The sequence below is a fragment of the Dreissena polymorpha genome, chromosome 5 (assembly GCF_020536995.1).
Source record: "Dreissena polymorpha isolate Duluth1 chromosome 5, UMN_Dpol_1.0, whole genome shotgun sequence".
Taxonomy (NCBI): domain Eukaryota; kingdom Metazoa; phylum Mollusca; class Bivalvia; order Myida; family Dreissenidae; genus Dreissena; species Dreissena polymorpha.
This window is the reverse complement of record NC_068359.1, coordinates 114,981,621-115,002,718: the sequence shown is the minus strand read 5'-3', so window position 1 is coordinate 115,002,718 and position 21,098 is coordinate 114,981,621. Positions and strand designations below refer to the sequence as shown.

The 21,098-nt window shown below is 33.7% G+C and overlaps 3 protein-coding genes across 7 annotated transcripts in view; 2 read left to right on the top strand and 1 right to left on the bottom strand.

Moving 5' to 3' along the window:
- Positions 1–1,453, bottom strand: part of LOC127832678 (protein CFAP20DC-like) — a 223,417-nt gene extending 221,964 nt beyond the window's left edge. For all 3 annotated transcript variants that reach the window (XM_052358301.1, XM_052358299.1, XM_052358300.1), the window contains exon 1: positions 1,429–1,453. In XM_052358301.1, coding sequence (XP_052214261.1) covers positions 1,429–1,449 — 21 coding nt within the window. In that variant the 5' untranslated portion in view covers positions 1,450–1,453. The remainder of the gene's footprint in view (positions 1–1,428) is intronic.
- Positions 1,454–4,931: 3,478 nt separating this feature from the next.
- On the top strand, positions 4,932–8,406 carry LOC127832695 (uncharacterized). The gene is made up of 4 exons (XM_052358330.1): positions 4,932–5,107; positions 5,861–6,078; positions 6,516–6,654; positions 7,514–8,406. Exons 1-4 carry the CDS (start codon positions 5,047–5,049, stop codon positions 7,690–7,692), a joined length of 597 nt encoding a protein of 198 aa, XP_052214290.1. The 5' UTR covers positions 4,932–5,046; the 3' UTR covers positions 7,693–8,406.
- Positions 8,407–10,468: 2,062 nt separating this feature from the next.
- LOC127832689 (uncharacterized) overlaps positions 10,469–21,098 on the top strand; it is a 35,355-nt gene continuing 24,725 nt past the window's right edge. For all 3 annotated transcript variants that reach the window (XM_052358324.1, XM_052358323.1, XM_052358322.1), the window contains exon 1: positions 10,469–10,575. The gene's annotated coding sequence lies outside the window, so the exon portion shown is untranslated. The remainder of the gene's footprint in view (positions 10,576–21,098) is intronic.

The following is a 21,098-nucleotide window of genomic DNA, read 5'->3' as shown; positions in this document are numbered from 1 at the left end:
TAAACCTATTTATTTTAGCTTGATTGCATCGAAAGCCTGAGGCTTATATAAACGCTCTTGAGTTCGTTTCCTGGGCCTAGAACCAGTACTTGGTGTCTTTGGGAGAGATCTAAAGAACGCTCCCGCGGTGAGGATCGAACTCATGACCTCCCGGTCGCTAGGCGGACACCATATCCATTACACCACGGCGACCGTAACTGATTGGATAATTGATATATTTCAACCAATCAAAAAACGCGTACTACATTCCCAATGTAGTAATGTGACTTCCGTTCTACTTTTTCAAAACGGTGTTGACATGTGTTTTGCTTATATCCACGAATCGTACTCGGTATCTCAGTCGTCGAAATTCGCACTAGTCTGACAGCAAAAAACTAGTATTTTTTCTTTCGGGCTTGTAGAAAATCCAATATTACAAGCCCGACGTGCTTGTACAATTCATTAAACAGAAAACGAGTTCCACTTTCATTTTCAATATTTGTAAACAAAGTTTTGAGCCGCTTAAATCAACAGCCGCTTATGTTTTAACACACTGTGCACATGTGCTGGGCAATCAGCCGATATTTGGATTACTGCGCATAAAGCGCATATTTGGTTTTGTGGTTCCCGGATTACTATTATGTAAAATAAATGTTTTGCGTTGCGTTCGGGACACAGAGAGCAATGGCCGAACAGTTGTCATTCAAGTACGTTGTTGAGGAATGCGAATCTGAGGTAACTGTGATTGACGCATTTGTCAACTGGCTTTTTGTAGAATAACCTGGCACTTAAAATTGCTTATATATTTTCTAGTGGTTCAGGTTTGCTCTCTCTTTCACATGGATATATTGGATACATTTTTGCTAATTTTATACCTAAACTTTATGTACATATTTATAATTGTGATTTGATTGAAATCCGTGTGTGAAATTAATTTCTTCTTATTTCAGGATCCGAAAGAGGCTGGCTCAGATGACGAGGAAGCTAACTTGGATGAGGATGAAATTAAAAAGAGATTTGTATTGTATTCTAAAGATTAAATAAATGAATGCTTCTTTGGATGTTTTTGTTATGTTTATTTGCATTTTTAACAAAAATGTTTGGGCTAGTAAAATCTGACTCGGGCTTGTTCAAATTCCCATAGTACTAGCCCAACTTGCTTGTAGATTTAAATCTGAATTTCAATGACTGGTATCATGTACAACTTTGACGATGTTGAAAATCTGAGTTTTTAAACAATGCGTCCCGAAAACGCACATGTTTGAGAATGATGCGTCCCCAGAAAAAACATGCGTCCTGCATGCCAGACGCAGGACGCACGGCAAAATGAATCACTGGTGATGTACACATATTTAGTGTAAACATCACTATCTTGAAATATAAATAATGCTGTAAGAAGAATTATGCAAACAATGTTAAGACCAATTTATATTTTTGTTATTTTCATACCTGATAATCGTTCTTGAACATGTTCGCCTTATGTTAGACTTAGAAGTTGGATTGAAATATCAAACATTTACAAAGCAAAGTAACTCTTCGTGCAATTTATTTAAATTACACACTTTAAATCCCATAGACAAATAAACATATATAACTTGTATTAGAATCTTCACTCATTTTGAGGACAAATAATTGCTTAAACAGCAAAAAATCCCCATGATTAGTGAAACTTTGCATTCGACGCCATATTTGTTTACAAGCAATCGCACAAATTAACAACCAATCAAATGCTACAAAACCAAACACATCGAAATCACCAAAACTATCAAAAACATTGGGCGTGTGGGCTTAAAATTGGGTACTTTAAACTCTGAAGTAACATCATTGCTCCGCCCGTAATTTACAAATTATACTGTTATGAAAAAAGAAACAATACTTAATGAGCAATTAAAAATATGTTGACGATATCGATGAAGGCGTTCTTATCGTCAGCGAGAACCTCACTTTGGAAAAGGGAAAACTCGAAGCGAATACGAATCTATTTAAGGCATAGGTACAGCCCTGCTTATGTGAATCTCAACCTTTGAATCTTGGTAACTGAATGAACAAACGATGGTAAGCTGTATAAGATGATAATCAATACACTGTTGCCAAAAAATGGCTACTCAATAAACTGATCAGGTGGAATACCTCATTTATATTTCCAAAATTTTACTTCTTTAATGTGCTTCCCTTTTGGGACACCATTTTAAAGAAAACAAGGTAGAAAAATTTCGAATTTCTTAACAAGGATTTCCGGTTACCAATTTAAGATCTATTTTGACCTCGCTACCTTATGGGTTATTTTATTCATATGTGTACATTACTTTAAACCTGTTTATTTTAGCTCAATTGCATCGAAAGCCTCAGGTTATTGAAACGCTCTCTGTGCACTTTAATTCTACTGATGCTACAGTGTGAACTTGTTCTATTTACTATTTCCAAATTGATAAAAATTATGGATACTAGTAATACACGTAATAAGATCCTACCTTGTGACCGTGTCATTCCTTAATAAAACAGTCACAATTAACGGACAGGCGTTCTTACTGCGTACAACGACGAGTTAGGATCGCTGAGTACGCCGTGGGGTTTTCCAAACGAAAAGAACGCCTATACCAGAGACATTTAAAGCGACTACTTTGGGCGTGTTCAAACTAAAACACCTCTTCATTCGTACGACGTCATCGCTAAAACGCTATAGGATCGACATTATGGCGAAATAAACGCACAAGCAACGCAATGCAAGCGCCAAGGTCGCAGTATTGTCACAGTAGACACACATAGAACGTAGTGTGAACGCCGTGACTTCGCTGGTGATCGATTCAGCCGTCTCCCATTTCTTATGCGGATCGACAGATATCAAAGGAAGTATACCAACGTCCTTTTTTAAGAACTCGAGCCTGTTCCACACAAAGGATATCTGTCTTTCCCTTATTTCTCTATGAGGTTAGTTTTTTATAGTGAGTTATGGGTGTTCTCTGATACACTCCACCAAAGTTTCTTCGGTCGCTCCTAACCAGCTTTTATATTTTGGCATTGCCTGGGATTTTAATACGTCTGACACTGCCATATCAATGTATTTTATTAAATGAATTGACGTCGTTCTCTTCACTTCCCCGCCCAGGACCCTTGAATTTCGGCATAACGCGGAGCGAGTGAATTTAATCAGAATCCAATACAGTTTTCGCTCATTGAAACGTTGACATATATGACGAATTTTGCCCAAAAATCTGCATTTTAATCACGCGACGCAGACGCTGTATGGCCTTTGTTCAGTCGCACTGCAAACTCAGTAGAGTCGTATAAGTGCCGATTACGCGGTGTGAACGCCGCTGCTTCGTCAGAAATCGCCGCGACTGCAACACTTGTTTGTCCCCAAGAGCCCCTACTGGCGACCGTCAAACTACATAAGCTTGCCTGGTTTGGACACGTCACCAGGCACGACTCTCTGTGCAAGACTGTTCTCCAGGGCACGCTAGAGAGAGGTCGACGTCGAGGTCGTCAGAAGAAAGGATGAATTGACAATGTAAAAGAGTGGACATCACTTCCCATGGATGAATTACTCTCAGCAGCATACAACAGACCTGACTAGACAAGGATTTCTATATCGTCGTCCCTCGTTTTCCCCCAACGGTCAAGGGATTGATGATGAGGAGGAGGAGGAGGAGGAGGAGGAAGGAGGTGGAGGAGGAGATTGGATGAGGAGGCGGAGGAGGAGGAGGTGGTGGAGGTGGAGGAGGAGGAGAAGGAGGAGAAGGATAATGTAATTCTGTATTCCTAAAAATCCTTACGAGAAATACCTTCTTTTTTATGAAGACTATCGACGTTGAAATAAATACTTAAATTATATTTGTACTAAATGTACAACCGGAGCAAGGACAGATATGATTGATTACGGGACTTATCGGACTCCATATTTTCGCTCGTATGAACAAGATTTCTCTAAGACTTGATTATGCGGAAACAATGACTTTGCCCTACAATTAATTTAAGATATCTCAATCACGTTCAACACTCTGTACCATTTCCTTAAAACTGCTGAAAAAATTGTGCTTAATACATGTATAACGTGTGATGAGAGAATGCAATTAAACAAACCACGAATGAAACCGTTAGTTTATTTAAATGATTGAACGTAGAAAATGAAATACGGTAACCATATTCTCTTTGAACCCACTCATTGATCATCAGAAGTTTTAAGAAAACAATAGCATAATTAATCGCTAAATACTCATAAAACATCATATCGTCGCATTCGCATGCAGGAAGACCAATGTAAACGACATTTTCGTCAGCATGCTGTAGCGGTGTCACATATTGACAACGGTATTCTGTAAAGCAAAAGAACTGTTGCGCATGTAAGACTCTCAAACATTTGTAAAAGCATTTCAATTCGCGTGCACACTGTAATGCACATATGATGAGTTGCTAATACAATAGAAGAGGCTCAACATATAATGGCTGCTTAGTTGTTACAATATTATCATCGTGGCAAATACAGTTTATGCTTGTAATATTATGTAACCCAATGATACGTCCGTCAAATATAAAGAATGTTAAAGTCCGGATGCTCCAAAGCTTTGGGAACTCTTATCATAATCATGGGACCATTATTTATAGCGATTGCCTAACGAAACACGCACAAAAAACATATGAATAAAGCTAGGTTTAAAAACTCTAAATCAGTTTGTATGGGTACCCAAGCTGCATAGTCATGCCAGATACATTTTTATTACATGTGGATGTAATGATTCACATAATAGCATCAAAGGTCAGATGAAATAGCAATATCATATAATTATGTTGAATTTACTATTAATTTTTTACTCAAAGCGTAGATATTTGGCCACGAAGTCTACCGACTTTAAATACAAAATAAAGTCAACGCACACCTGATTTGTAACGCTGTGCCTTTATTGATTGTATTGACATTACAAACATATTAACAGTCACGATGAATCATGAAGGCGCATTATAATCAAATCTGTTGTCACCATCAAAGCATTATTCGTCAGATAACAATTCAACAATTTGACAACTAAAGCAGTGGTTCCTTCACGTATAAGGAATATGGTTTAAAGAAAGATGGCTTCCATATTTATAGTGTTAAGCTCTTTATACTTAGCAGGAATACTGGCAGTAAATGGTAAAAGTATTATCATTATTATTAGTATTACTTATAGGATGAAAAGGATTATTATCATTATTATTATTATTATTATTATTATTATTATTATTATTATTATTATTATTATTATTATTATTATTATTATTAATATTATTATTAATAGTTTTACTATTATTATATGTTCTTGTCATTGGTTTTGGTATTAGTGTCGTGATATTTGTTTGGTTGCTTTCCTGGTGGTCTGGTCAGGGTGGCGCTGGTGATGTTGTTAATTGAATAATTATTGTTTTGATATGACACACTGGATTAAGATTCAGAGAAGTCCTTTCAATATATTAATATTTTAACTTGAAACAAACGCGAAAAAGTGGCAAATAAACATGCCGGCAAGTCCATATCTTGCTTGTATAAGTCACATTGAATATTTGAATACATATTTGTTTCTGTTCATACCAGACTCACATATTGTACACAGTTGCGTACATAGCAAGAGCCCAAATGAGTTCGAGCGAAGCCCAAATAAGGGATCTGGTTGAATTGATGTACAATATTGGCTCTGATTGAACCATTATCCACTATCTTGTTGTTTCAGAAGGTTTCCAGGCAACTTAGCCAAAATAAGTGCCCAAGAAAAAAGACCAACCATGTCGAATAGCAACAAAAGTTGTTTGTAATCAATCTTAAAACAACACGAACACTTGAAGTGCATGAATACAACACTATTTTATAAAATTGAATCATAAAATGACGAATTGTTAACTTATTTTTCAGTTCATCTGCCAAGCAACGAAGCGTGTTACGGCCGTCCAATCTCTGTCAACGTTAAACAGCGAGTTAACGTGGTGATTAATTCAGAGAGCCTCTTTCATACCAAAGCTTGCAACGCTACGTTTGTGACGCCAAACGGCTACAGATTGGTCGTGGCCTTTAACATGTTCAAAATTACCAATTGCAACGTCCGCTTCTTTGTTACCGTTGATGGAAATCACGTACGTATTACTTACCGGGTTTTTTAGCAATAATATGTATTAAGGTTTCTATTGGTAAATTTTATTTATGATAAACTTAATCACATTTTAGTGTCACTATGCAGCGTACGTGCTTGCCATTCGGGGTAATGGTGTACACATTGAAAGCCGAACATTTAAACGTTAACAAAATTATCAATGCGGATTACCTAAAATTCAAAATTTACAAGGAATAAATGAGATATAACGAAACTATGTAAATGCTTATTATATTCAGATTATTGTTTTTTATGAAATAAACCCTTAATTTAGTAACATTACGGCATAAAAAATAAGCCATGACAATCGTAAATATTGTACAATCAACAGTAATAATGCTTATGTTTTTAAATGCTGCGAAATTAGCTTTATGTTTGCTAACAAATGTTAATGCATTTTGTTCACTGTTTTTTTTTCAGAACGATTACGACTGCTTCATAGAAGGGGTGCCAAATGATATATACAGCTACAGCAACATGGCCACTGTATTTTTGACCAAACAGAAACCCATAGAACAAGGCTACAATATAGAATTTTCGATCACAAGTATTAACGAAGGTAATATATTGTTATGTTTCTGAGACGTAATAATATCAGGGTGCAGGATCAATTGGGCCCACAGCGGTTTAAACACGGGCTGGACAAAATGTAATTAAACCGTTAAGAACTTCACGTTGCAAATAGCTCAAGTTATCGGAATGCATTTGCAAAAATCTTATGTGCTGCAATGCATAAAGGACAGTTTTTCTTACAGTTTGTGCCGATATATTAGGATTTAAGAATAAATAATTGAATACATCTAAACTCGGTGCAAAATATTCAGGTTACGTGCAGCATAACCGTGTACATAAATGCGGTGCACAGCAAAAGAACACAAGCTTATTAAATAAAGTAATTTTATGTACTTCACATTGCCATAAGCAGCATAAAAAGGTGTCTTTTATGCGCTAGTTAATATTCTTCAGAAAAATTGTTTTAAAAAGTTATTTGAAAAAAGCTGCGTTTACCGGTGTGTTTACATCCATTAACGTTTAATTGTGAGCACCCTGATAGGGTTTTAATGTCATTTTATTTTTTTATTGTATTATTCTTTTTTAAGAGTGTTTACCAATATATTGTTAATACCATAGGGGTATTATAAGAAGTTAACAATTTTAAGATAAAATAAGTTAAAATACCGAGGTGTTTTTTTAAGAACGACTTCACATTTAATATGGAGTCGTACATGCCCTGTAAATTTAATTATTAATTTATTAATTTAACTAATCATGTTTCACAAAATGTATATTTCGAACGCTACTTTTTTTGCTCCGATTCTTGTTGTTCTTTAAAACTGGTCCATTTAAACGCGAGATATTGCTCTATGATATTTCTTATCTCCACAATTTACTTCAATTTATTTCTTAATATTTTACAGGCACTGGGAAGGACATAAAAGAAATGAAACGTTCATCAGACGCCGCGTTGGTGCCGTTCCTCGTTGTGTTTTTCGGAGCACCTTTTTTGTTTGTTTTGTTCTGGTATATCTATACATTCCAAAGGAAAAAAGAACATGAGCTCGAAAAAAGAACACGCAGCGGCCAGTCATGTGCTTAGTAAACTAGCCATTGGACTAGTATTATAAAGTGACATTGTTTAACTGTTGAACGACTGGCAGGCAACAACAAAGTATAAGAAACTTCCGGTATTCGTTTACAGACGTTAATGAAGTATGTATTTACGAATTCATGACTCATAAATCATGAATATATTCGGACGCAATATATTCTATAAACCCTAAAAACGTGATATGTTCATATTTCTTTGTCGGTTGCATTGTGTTACAAAATATCTTTGCTCTTAAGATTTTGTTAATAAAGCACATCAACATTTTATTATTTGTGTACATCTTAAAAATTTCGTTTGTATTTCAACGTAACCTTATTATAACAGTTAACTGTAATACTGTCGGGAGCATTGCCTTACAAAACTAATGCATTCAAACAAAACGAACAATATGTTGTGTACCGTGTTCAAAGTATTTGATAACTCCTCTTAATACAATCGTTTTATCTTTAACACTTGTGTAAAATGAGCATTATGACTTAATCTAACTCTGAATCAGCAGCGATATAGATAAAATCAAACATGTATAACAATTCTATTCATATTTACTTAAATTTAAATATGCTTTTAAACTTCCAACAAATTGCACCTCAGTTCTATTGAAAAGATGTGTACTTTGTTGGTGAGTAGCGCATTTAAATAAAACGCAAAGTACAGTTTCGAAGTTAGATGTAGTTGGAACTGATGAACGGTAAATATTTTTCACTAGCGCAATTTGCAGACATTGTTTTATCATTATGTTATGCTCTTGTAAATATTGTAAATATTTACATGCTTATTGCTTTTTGTTAATATTGAAACAATTAACATTAGTCTTTTGAAATAAAAAATTACCTGTAATTTGGTATTTTTGTATTTATAATTATTCATTTTTATATAGATGTTTATATAGATGTTCAATTGTTCTTATATTTCAACATTTTTTTGCTCATGTTCAAATTGGTTTTTACTTACAGTGAAAGTAAACAAGTTAAAAATGATTTTAAAACGATGTTTGTTTTTTTGTTTCATAAAAAATTTAGTATCCGTTTTTGTTATTTGTTTAGAAACATCTAGTGCGTTTTGTGTTAATCTTATACAAGATGCGTTTTGTGTTAATTTTACACAAGATGCGTTTTGTCTTAATCTTATACAAGATGCGTTTTGTGTTAATCTTATACCAGATGCGTTTTGTGTTTATATGATACAAGATGCGTTTTGTTTTAATCTTATACATGCATTTACTACAAAATATTTCAAGATTAAAAAAAAACGAATTTGCGCGAGAAGTATGTAGTGATTGTTGATTGTTATTTTTTTGGCAACGTAGACATTGTTTTAGAGAAATAGCAAGGCTCTGGGTATTTCAAATACGTTTTGCTGTAAGAATTCCGTGAATCGTATTAAAGTGAATAGCATGTATTAAGTAAATATGTGTGTCTTATAGATGTATATATACGGCGGACTTGGAAACAATGCGATGAAGCTGGCGATCATAGCGATAATTCCTACACTTGTGTGTACAAGTGCACCCAAAAGTCAAGGTTATATGTTTTTGAACCTTGTCTAGCATTTACTTGAAACAAAAAAGCTATTTATCATTTTCAAGAAAAATATTTTTAAGTTCGTTGTATTATTACTTAATGTTACAAGATAGATGAATTGATAGCCCTTACTATATCCATTACGGTTATATACGGTTTGGTGGCGATCAACACTATTTCACATTTTATGTATTTTACTATACAAAACACAAAACTTTCTGGATCTATTTTCAACAGTATTCTTGAACGGCATTGAAGATTGTTCACGGAAGGAAAATATCCCCGTGTACGGCGAAGTCAGTATCAATTCTCAAGGCCCCGACATGCATGATACACAAGCTTGCAACGTAACCTTTGTGGCTGGCTATGGCGAGAGACTGTGCCTCACATTCACATCAATGGTCATAGATAAATGCTTCGTTAAGCTGATCGTGAATTTGGGACACGAAACGGTAAATTATGTTTACCATCGATAAAAAGTTGAAAAACGTATCCCTTTAGATACTTGTAGTTTGCTTATTAAAAGTTACACTTTTAGTATATATGTTGATTTTATTTTAATGTGTAACATTCCCTCACTCTTTTCAGAAAACGTTCGATTGTCGATCGAAAGATGTTCCCCCAACACTGAAGAGTCAAGATGCGTTTCTTGAGGTTTCACTTTTAAAAGGTGAATTGAACAAAGATGGATATGAAATCAGTTTGTATATAAAACCATGCCCCATCAGCGAAGACAAGAAGCCGATAGTATTGAGCATCATCAGTCTAGCTGTTGCGAGTACCTCGCTCCTGTGCACGACCCTGCTGGGTATTTTCTACCGTCGCGAACGCAATGCATTTTTATATGCAGCTGCGAACAGGGATACAGTGCTGTGACATGGCATTCACTAAAGAGGTTTCAACAACTAGCATTGTGTTGTAACCCATATAAGCACGGATCTATCGTACAGTATTGACAGATATTTGCCTACATTCGATATAAAACTGATAAAATGGTAGATTATATGACGGGCAATCTGCATACAAAGCGCCATTTTTCAGTGCGACATTCCATAATAATGTCTTTATCCGATATAAAAATTGAACACTGTTTAACTAATTAATCTGATCTTCCCATAAAGCTTCCATTGAAATTAAGACGTGGCTCGCTTGTTGTTCGCGAGTGTATTGCGGTACTGTAAACCACGGACTCTAGATATACGCTCCGTATGTAAACCAAGGTTGTTTCCCTTTGTCTTGAAAATGTCATTGACTTCAGCATGCTACTAGAGTGAAGCTCTTCTATTCGACCGATATTTAATAACTGATGGTTCACTTGCAATTATTGATTATGGGCAGAACACCATAAAGTGTGGGTGAATGATTATATGTATGTATATATACTGATCCCTTTATTTAGATCCAATTTTCGAATCAGCAGCAACTTCAGCCCGGTCACTTCAGCTTCACGTATCATTAATTATATGCCTCTGGCTCTACTGCGCTCCAGGCAAGTTCAATTTAACAGACATTTGGAGCTTTGACATTTTTCTGTGTAATGTTTCATGAAATTTCAAAATTAAAATCGGATTATTCATTACCAAAAATGTTTTTTTATATATTATTTTTCTACTTTCACAGTGTTATTTTGCTCACTGATTTGTAGCCTCTAAACATATATGTTCGTGCACCTTAAACTTCAATGGCATACCTTTCATTAAAAATCGTTAGATAATAACTAAACTTGATATATACTTTATGATTTATCTTTTGTTAAACTTTAACAAATAACGAATGAAATATGTTGGTTGTCAAATAATTATAATGGAGTTATGTACCTTTAAACATTCATGTACATTGTAGTCTGCGTCAGACAGAATTACCCTTTAAGATTGTGCACCAATTTTGATGATGTCATAGAGAGGCCAATATGAGGTCGATTTACATCGACCTCATATCGTTTAACGTTATTTTGCAATAGCATCGTTCCGACATGAATTCATGTCGGAAGCTTTAACAGCATCAAATTCATATAACAGCACAGAATAATCATGCAATAAATTATTAAACATAAAATATAAACATTATTTTACTAATTGCATTAGAAAAATGTTTATACAAACTTACAAGTAATGATAGTCCAGACCTTAAAACACTACCACTGTTCAAATTCCATATTGTTGCCATATAGCACTGTGTAAATTGAAAGTTGCATAATGTTACCTCATTGGTCGGTTATAAATACGTTGTTTCTCTATATATAGTATTCGATTTAGACGAAAATAATAATTTACGTGGAATGTCATATTAGTTCTCCATTAAAACTTTGATCTTGCCGTGTCTGTTTATGGACGTTATTAATTATGTTTTACTTATTTTTGTATTTCATTAAGAATTAGAACGTGTAGCCCTTTTTGTTAATTGTTTTAAGCAAACGATTTGCGGCTTAATAAGACACGGAAAATAGTTAAAGCGACACTTTCATTTAAAGGTTTAATGTGAACAATATTAAATGAAACCTTTTTTGGTATTTATATATTTTATTGACATCTTAAATTCGATGCTTGAAAAGGTGTTTAGTCTTTAAAAAGATGTCGCTGATATTGTTAATTTCAATAACTGTTAATATGCTTAATGTTGTATAAGAAATTGAATAGTTTCACTGAGTTGTATTCCCGCCTAAAATCCGATATCGTAAAACGCGCAACGGTAAAGAATAAGGTCTGAATAAGTTTAGGTATTCAGATCCGAATATCAGCAGCTTTGCCAGCTGGGAAGCCCCGTTTTGACTTTAACAACCGCAAGCGAAACAACATACTTTTTTAAGTCTTGCACTTAGACTCCATGATCACAAGTATGGGTCCCTGCTGTGGCGTATGACACCATAGTGTTATTTAGTATTGGTCGGCACAGTATCTGATCATAACGAGATAATTGGTTTGTGCTGGACACAGGGGCAATAAAACCACAGATCTATCAATAAACAAGATTATTGAGATATCTTTTATTGAACACCGCGATAAAAATGCTCAAACCACTAGATTACACGGATAAGAAACATGGCAACATTCTCAGAATCATCACTGCTATATGTGTAATCACCTAACAATTCGTCTAAAAATAATTTATATATTTGAGTTGAAGACGATGTACTGTTGTATAAGTCTGAATAAACTATCTGCCTGCCTGTCTAAATCCAAGCCGTCATCGTCCCAGTGAAAAAAATCTAATTTTGAATAGTTGGACATGATGCCCTGATGTCAAAATACGAAATGACCCGCGTAACACCGACCGTGATTTTCAAGAATTTTTAATAAATTGATAATTTAAGGTAAATAACATTTCATATAATTATACATAATTCCCTCGTTGATAATTAACAGCAAACGATGAATGTTTTTGACACCCATTTTATTTCAAGTATGCATGCAAAGCCGAATAAAATCAAGAGGGTCCGCTATATACGCTGTTTCATCATAAATTTAACACCCTTTCTGTGTTATAAACAAGAGCTGAAATCGTTAATTTATTAAGATTTATTTAAAATAAGCTGTATTGACATGTTTTGTGAACAAAAAAAAAATATATTCTATAAGAAATATAATAATCATGGCAAAGGAAATTCAATGGCCGTTTTCTAAACAAAAGCATAATCGCCAAGACCGTAGCAACAGTTCAGTGCGTTAGGAACGCGCGCTACTTTCTTCCGCCTTCATTCCTTAATTACTTTCGTTTTTAAACAAATTTTTTTCTATCGTATACAGAATTCTATTCTCCTAAGCAAGATGTAATTTTTAAAACTGAACTCCAAATATAAACGCTACAAATTGGTATTAAGTACGAACATGTCAACAGTAAATCTAGATTCTAAAACTCCAAAGCGGTATGATATTTGCAAAAGTTAAAGTTATAACTCGCCGGGCTGTCGAAATCAAAAGAAAAACTTAATATATATTTATATATCTGTTTACTACGTAACGTAAGCTTTCTAATGCTATATAATTTGTCAAAATCGGCCGAGAAATGATACTATAATTCAACAAAAGACGTGAGTGGGTACATCAAAATGTATAACCTCGGCGCTTCGCTGTACGCTAATTGTACAGGATCGATAGCCACAACACGGTAAAACGCGCGGTGGTAAAACATAAAATGTGTATTTCTTGTGTTTATCTCGCTATAAATCCATTAATAACAACGGGAATATACTAAACGTATATTTTTGAAAGAGGAATTAATAAGCAACAAGATAACGTATTAACCAATAAAATCGGATGAATAGTTTTTGCATAAGATTGAATTTACTACAGTAAGGGTCAAATACTCGATTCATCTCCTATCAATATACACTCCGTGATAAAACTGGTAGTTTTAACACACACATATAGGTTTCATTTAATTAAAGAGTACAGAAAGCTAAAAAGTGATGTGGTTTGTTGTTCAACAACAATTGGTTATGTGTAACCTATTCAAAAAATAATTTCGTTCAAGATAATTCAATGTAATTCTATAAACGACAAACACACTTCGTGTGTTGTGTATGTTTATTTTTAAAAATTTACATAAGTGGTTTAAAAGCACAATTTTTACACATTTAAGAGGTAATCGCTCACATTTATGTCTAATTAATGATAATTTTATGCATTAGCAAAGATTTAACGAGAAAAACTTAAGTTTAAGTTGAACTCAATTTGCTATAGGAAAACGACGGTAGCCGTTTAGACGTTAGCGGGGTAGCTTACGTCTAATTATTTGGACTAGTACATTGTAGTCTGCGTCAGACAGAATTACCCTTTAAGATTGTGCACCAATTTTGATGATGTCATAGAGAGGCCCTGGGATGTGTTTATAATAACTGATATATGTTTTTGTGAATATGTGTTTATTTGTATTAAATATGAATTGTTTTAGATGAATTTCGTGAATAAACTGTATTGAACAGAATGGTTTAAACAAAACTGGTCGTCATAAAAACAAAATATGAACTGTAATAACTGTATTCAGAGGTCTAGATAAAGTGTATTTACTAACGAAAAATAGCTCAATAAAATTTAATTCACAATGGGGGCATAAAAAGCTGTCACCCCTTTTAATGACAGTTGTTTTGTGACAAAATCCCAAATGGACGCAGTGAGGACATTTAGCGCAATCTTAAGGTATGATATTGTGTCATCATTTGGGGGTAAAATTTTCCGTATACACAGCATACTTTAATCGTATTATAATTCAAAGTACTCATAGCAGATACAAATTCGAGACGGGCCTCCAAGGGAAACTACCCTTACAACATTTTACGATCAAAACATTGACAAACATAGCTGTGTCCGTCTGATGTGAAGGAAATATGCAGATTTTAAACATTGTTTTGGCTATTTCTATGGGAACAAGTTCAGAAAAACTGACAATTTATATAATATTTATTGTTTTTTCCTCATGATTGTTGTCTTATTGGCTGAGGAAATTCTCGCGTTACAAAAATGAACAGTGTTCAGGCATGTGCGTTCGAATGTTGCTTAGAAGTTTACGCCATAAAAAAGTACACGATCTTATAAGGCTGCACAAAGTTAAAGGAATAGAGCATATGCATAATTAAGTTTTATTTGTGAAGCAAAGAGTTGGACTATTAAAAAGTATATTTCCACCTTTGCCTAAAACTGTATTGCTTCTTTATAAATACTTCTGATTTTTAAATCATTTTAAAGGTAATATAAAAATGTACAAGGCTACGAAAATGTTTTGATTTTAAAAGGGTCTTTTCACGTTTTGGTAAATTGACAAAAATAAAAAAAGTTGTTTCAGATTCGCAAATGTTCGTTTTATTTATGATATTTGTGAGGAAACAGTAATAGTGAACATTTTATGATTTACTAGTGCTGCAACAATATACCAGTATATCGGTATATATTGCAATGCGCAATCCGCATATTGTATTGCGACACGATTTTCATCATAAAGGGAAGAAAATTATACAAAAATTCATCCACATTTCATCCAGAAAAGCCATCCAAAATAATGATATCAAGGTAAAACAAATCGGTGTTTCGTAAAAGTAAATTGTTACGTAAAAATAGCATTCTAAAAAGTATTATACGTAATAGCGAGCATTCTAAAAAGTATTTTACGTAGTAGCGTTGTGATATGGGAGTCCTCAAGATCTGCTTTTGCATGTCATACTGTTAAATTTAAAATGAAGTTTATGGAAATACGAAAAAAATAAAACAATTAATTACAAAATAAAAATGTAAATTGATGTTATTTAAAACAGAAGTAATAATGATTAAAAAAAATAACATAACAGCATTCTGATAAGTTACACGACCGGCTTTTAAACATCCACAAAATGGAAGATGAAACAAACGCTGAGTTTGACATTGGTGACAATTGCACAAAATTTTTAATGTTTAATGGGAATATCCATTTGACAAAATTACCATTCTAATCTTTCATAACAAAATGCTTTGTAAAGCCACGAAAAGAGTTAATTGTGTTTATTAAGCATTTTGTAAAAAGGCTAGAATAGCAAATAGGATATAACTCGAACCTAAACATACAATACAAAGGTTATGATCTTGTAATTAAGTTGGTTTTGGTGATAAGCTGGCAAGTTATAATTCTGGTACAAGTTAGCAATATATTGCAATATATTGAAATACAGGTTTTTGAACTAACAATATATTGCAATACTGTTTTTGGTGTATAGTTGCAGCACTAACATTTACCATGCTCTTAAATATCCATAATTATCTTTTTAGGATTTAAAAACCTGAAAATTATAAAGTGTTCAAAGATGTAACTTTGAATAATTTCATATTTGCAGAGTTCTGTTGTTGCCTTTATATTTTGTGAAACTAGGAGGATTTCTTATATTAAGTATAAAATACATCCCTCATTGTATGATTACCGATGGCCGAGTGGTCTAAGTGGTAGACTTTTACTCCAGGACTCCAGGGGTCAGTGGTTCGAGCCCAGTTCAGGACTACCTTTTTTTTTTCTTTTTTTTTTAATTCTAGTCTTTTACTGGAGTTTTTTAGATCCAATGTTTACATTTATCAATGTAAAGCATTTTATGGCAAACTTCAACACATGCTAAAATCTGCAAAAAGGCCCCTTTAACATGAATAGTCTAGGAGATATTCATAAACAAATCTTTTGTTACATTTCAGGCCGATGCAGATTTTCTTATTGGACAGTACATATCAGCCTTAGCCTTTAACTGTATTGTTCCTTTATAAATACTTTTGATTAACATATCATTATAAAGGTAATATAAATTTGTACACAGCTACAAAAACTTTTTGATTTTAAAGTGAATAGTCTCGTAGATATTCGTAAGCGAAACTTTGTAACATTTCAGGCAGATGCAGATTTTCTTATTGAAACGCACATATCCACCTGCGCCTAAAATTGTATAGTTTCTTTATAAATACTTCTTATTTATGTATAATTTACAAGTAATATAAAAATGTATGAGGCTTAGAAAACTTTGTGATTTTACCGTAAATAGTCTCGGAGATATTCATAAGCGAATATTTGTAACATTTTAGGCCAATGCAGATTTTCTTATTGAAAAGTACATATTCGCCTTTGCCCTCAACTTTACTTTTTCTTTATTTACATTTCATGTTTGAATATTAAGAGGTAATATAAAATGCTATAGCCGAAAAGAAATTTAGTGATTTTTACAGAAGTAGTTAAGAAGATTTTCAGTGGAGAAACTTTAGCAAGAAATATTAGCAAGACAATAAACATTTTGAATACACATCTGAGATAGAGGCACAAACGCATTCTCTTCAAGGGTAACCATGCCCCAATTGTGGATTTAAAGTGTTTACTGGTATGCCTGTGACACCACGTGTCTACCCATGTGTAAGATGACGCGCGAAACATTCTCACGGGACTGAAATCTTGTCGCTGGGCGAATTTTGGTGAAAACCTGATAATGCATCTTTGTTTCTTAAAAGATATTTGGTGGAAGCAAATACAATTTTAAAAAAGTGTGCTTTTGCAAACCCAGGTGCAAACCAGGATTTTCAGATGGTGGGGACCTAAGCTTTTGATAATTTTAAATCAAAGTTGTATGCTTTTTTTGTGGATTGATGTAACCTCGATGACAATTTAAAAGATTTAAACTGCTTTTGCCAGGAATAAGAATATGAAGCTGCTGTGTTTTATCTGCTAACTATTAAACAAAAAAATTGGTCACAGGCGGGAAATTTCTTAACAAAACTTCTTGTGATTTGTTTTAAAAGCAAATAAAAGTCAAGTCATAAACCCATATCTTTGGAAAATGGATCAGTTTGTTGTAAACATTCAACAACGGTTTTTTGTAGCATAAATGTTTTAAGTAATTTCCTCTCCAATCAATTGTTTTAAATAAATAAAGCATCATAGCATTTGACCGGTCATTGCCCATTGTGCTAATAAGTTGGTTAAGGCTCAACACAAATCAATATATAATGCAGAAAATTTGCTTAAATATTGAAATATATATGCTGATCTTTTGAGTCACATTAACTATTTGACAACACATAATTTTGAATGATGGTTACAGGTCAATACTGTGCAGGTTCATCATTAAATATTGTATTATTTACTGCAAATAATCAATAATCTATCATTAAATGGATCCACTGTTCTTGTAGTTAGCTTGAAGCTCGTGGCCAGGAGAGTTAGCCAGAAAGTACTGGTACCATACCTCACTTCTGGCCAGGAGAGTTAGCCAGAAAGTACTGGTACCATACCTCAGTTCTGCTGATTTTATCAGCTACCACATGCCTTGCTGAGTAATTTCTGACCACAGGTCAGATTATGTTAGCACCTAGCCACCTCATCCACTCATATTACCTATAATTTTGATACTAAATGATCAAACTTGATAAAAAAGCATATCTAAGCCAGTGGTAGTTTTCAATTGATGGGCCTGTATTTGCAGGTATGTAAGTGTGTAAACCTACGCTTTTGTACCATACTATAGTTTTTCTCTGGATGTCTTTTGCCCTTCATGATCTTCAGGGTTCGACATTTATGGTAGGTAGTCTGACTGTCAAGAACAACCAAAATAAAGGTTCTAACAAAGGAAAAATTCAAGCACGTCTTTTTCCTCTGATAAAATAGCAAGGAATTGGCTTTGAAAAATCAAGTTATTTGGCTGGAATTGCCCTCCAAAACTGATTGTTGAAATTTGATTTGTTTCCTCAATTTTAGTGACTACTTTTTAATAGGCAAGCATGACACTTTCAATGTCGTTTTTCGATACTTGTCATATGTAAGTTAAAATACCGTCATATCAAGTTACTACATGTATATTTAAATATGTACCGGTATTCTTTCATCTGATCAAAAGCTGATGCTGTTGTACTGCACTAAACAATAAAATAGGGTATGGAAGGCTAGATCTTAGGAAAAGGAGATTGCTTGCATACTTAAGTTTAGGAAAATTGTTAATCATAAAAAATCACGAGCATTCATTTAGGAATTAATCCAACATTAATTTTCTGCATATAAAAAGTAAAGCTTGAAATTGGCATTATAATTTTTGTATGAACAGGTTTATATTATTGATGGTAGAATGCTAAGAATCTGGATTTGCAAAGAAATTTGAGCGATTTTTGTCCAATACCATAAGTATGTTTTGGGTAATTTCCAAATGCTTTGCCTGAAGAACTCTGTTGCCATTATTTACATATTAAGCTAGCGGCATGAAAAATAAATCAACAGTTTTTATCATAAACATATAAAACAATATAAAATAATGTAGGGTAAAATAAGTCTTATAACCTCCCAGTTGTAATGTTAATCAATTAATTAATGTTTTGCTAATTTTAAGCTCACATGCTTGTCATATTCACTTTTCAAACTTAGGATAAAATATTTAGTTTTTGCTTCAATGAAAATATTTAATATGATAGCACAAGTTTTAATCAAAATTGCATTCTTAAAATTATCACTAAACAAGCTTAGCTCAAATGGTTGAACCACGAAGCATCGATGTCGGGTCGTGCTTCCTCGAGTTATCGCAGTTTTACTGTATATATATTGTTGTTTGATAACCTTTATATATAAAATATGAAAATAAGGGCCGTTTGTAAAACATGCATGCCCCCATATGGGCTGTCAGTTGTAGTGGCAGCCATTGTGTGAATACGTTTTTTGTCACTGACCTTGACCTTTGACCTAATAATAGTTATCATCCGGAAACCATTGTACTACATTGAGTCACTGTGACCTTGACCTTTGACCTAGTGACCTGAAAATCAATAGGGGTCATCTGCCAGTCATGATCAAGGGGGGAGTGACGGGTGTATAATGTGGGGTGTGGTAATTTATAAGATGTTTAAAAAAAAAAAAAAAATTGGGGTGGGGGTGGGGGGTGAGAGGGGGGTATAATGTGGGGTGTGGTAATTTATAAGATGTTTATAAAAAAAAATGGGGGTGGGGGAGTAGGGGGAGTGTCAGAATTGCGGGTATTGACTCCAGCATACATGTACATGACCGTATTTACAACAATCATCTTAGTGCAAAGTAGTGTATTGGTTTGAATAGTGTATTGGGTGTTCTTAGATTACCAGCATCAGTGTAACCTGAAGACAGTACCTAACTACATTATCTGTCTGACACAGTTCAACCAATATCAGAAAGCAAGTTCTGAGCTGGCCTTATTTCCATATGGAAGCCATATATTGATAGCCTTGTAGCAATGAAAGCCGTTATTGAGAAAATTCTTGAGTGCTGAATCCAGTATTGTATTGACATTAGGTAGTTGCTGGGAAGAGGTGGCCTTGTATATTGTGATTGTGTGTGTGTGTAAATGAGTATTGATCACTGCAACTGGCAGGGGGATAGGAATATTACAGAAGATAACTGAGCAATAATTATTCCTCTTATGTTCAATATAATTGTTTGTCTTTTGTTTGTTGAACCTGGATATAGTGGTTGATGGCGATCTAAAGAAATCTTTGCAAAGGTAAGTTACTTGTGAGACAATGGTTTTAAGATATATTCTAATATAACTCTTGAAAAAAGTCTTGTAAATAATTACAAATAAAATGCGATTCTTTTTTTAAATAGTGCTCAGAATAAAAATCTTAATAATTTCTTATTATATTTACAGTCATGTACATGGACTTTAATCATAAGTGAGAGTGATTAAATCGTTGGATATTAAAAGTAATTTAATAATATATTTCAACTGACAAAATTGTAAACCAGGTTTGGTGTGACAGTACTCCTGGGTGCAAACCGGACATTTTACGAGTACTATAATGGTAATATTAGACTAGATATACAAGATAAGTATTGATGCAAAGCATCAAAGGGCGTCGGGAATTTCAGTGTAAAAGGCACTCAATGAACTTTAACATGGAACAATTATTGTTCTACTGTAAATATTAATATATTGGCTGATTATTTTAAACAAAATAGAAAAAGATACTGGTATAACCATTATCTGTGGTTTTGTGTTATAACCCCCAAATAACCATTATCTATGATGTAGTGTTATAACCCCCAAATAACCATTATCTATGATTTTGTGTTGTAACCCCCAAATATTTCATAGTTCATTTTATTTACATCGGTTTCCTTTTTTTTTACTGGCATCCGTGTGCAGTTTTCATTAATGGAACAGAACTGTGAAGGTTTTAAAAAAACTGCTTCATCTTGTAAGCGTAATTTCATATGTTTCTCAACTTCAAGGGCAGATGATTCTGATCTTATTCTTACGTTGCTCATTTACGATAGGGGTTGAGTACTCATTGACATGAAAACACTGTAAAAGCTTTAATGTGTTTACGAACCCCACCCCCTCACACATATATTTCATGGGCATAATAAAAACAAAAAATGGTTACAATAAAACAGAATATTTATTTAAACTAAAATGTCTACATCAAAACA

Coding starts and splice junctions, on each gene's coding strand:
- LOC127832695 (XM_052358330.1), top strand. CDS start 5,047: ATGGCTTCCATATTTATAGTGTTAAGCTCTTTATACTTAGCAGGAATA. Junction 5,108..5,860: donor AGGAATACTGGCAGTAAATG/GTAAAAGTATTA, acceptor CTTATTTTTCAG/TTCATCTGCCAAGCAACGAA. Junction 6,079..6,515: donor TTACCGTTGATGGAAATCAC/GTACGTATTACT, acceptor TTTTTTTTTCAG/AACGATTACGACTGCTTCAT.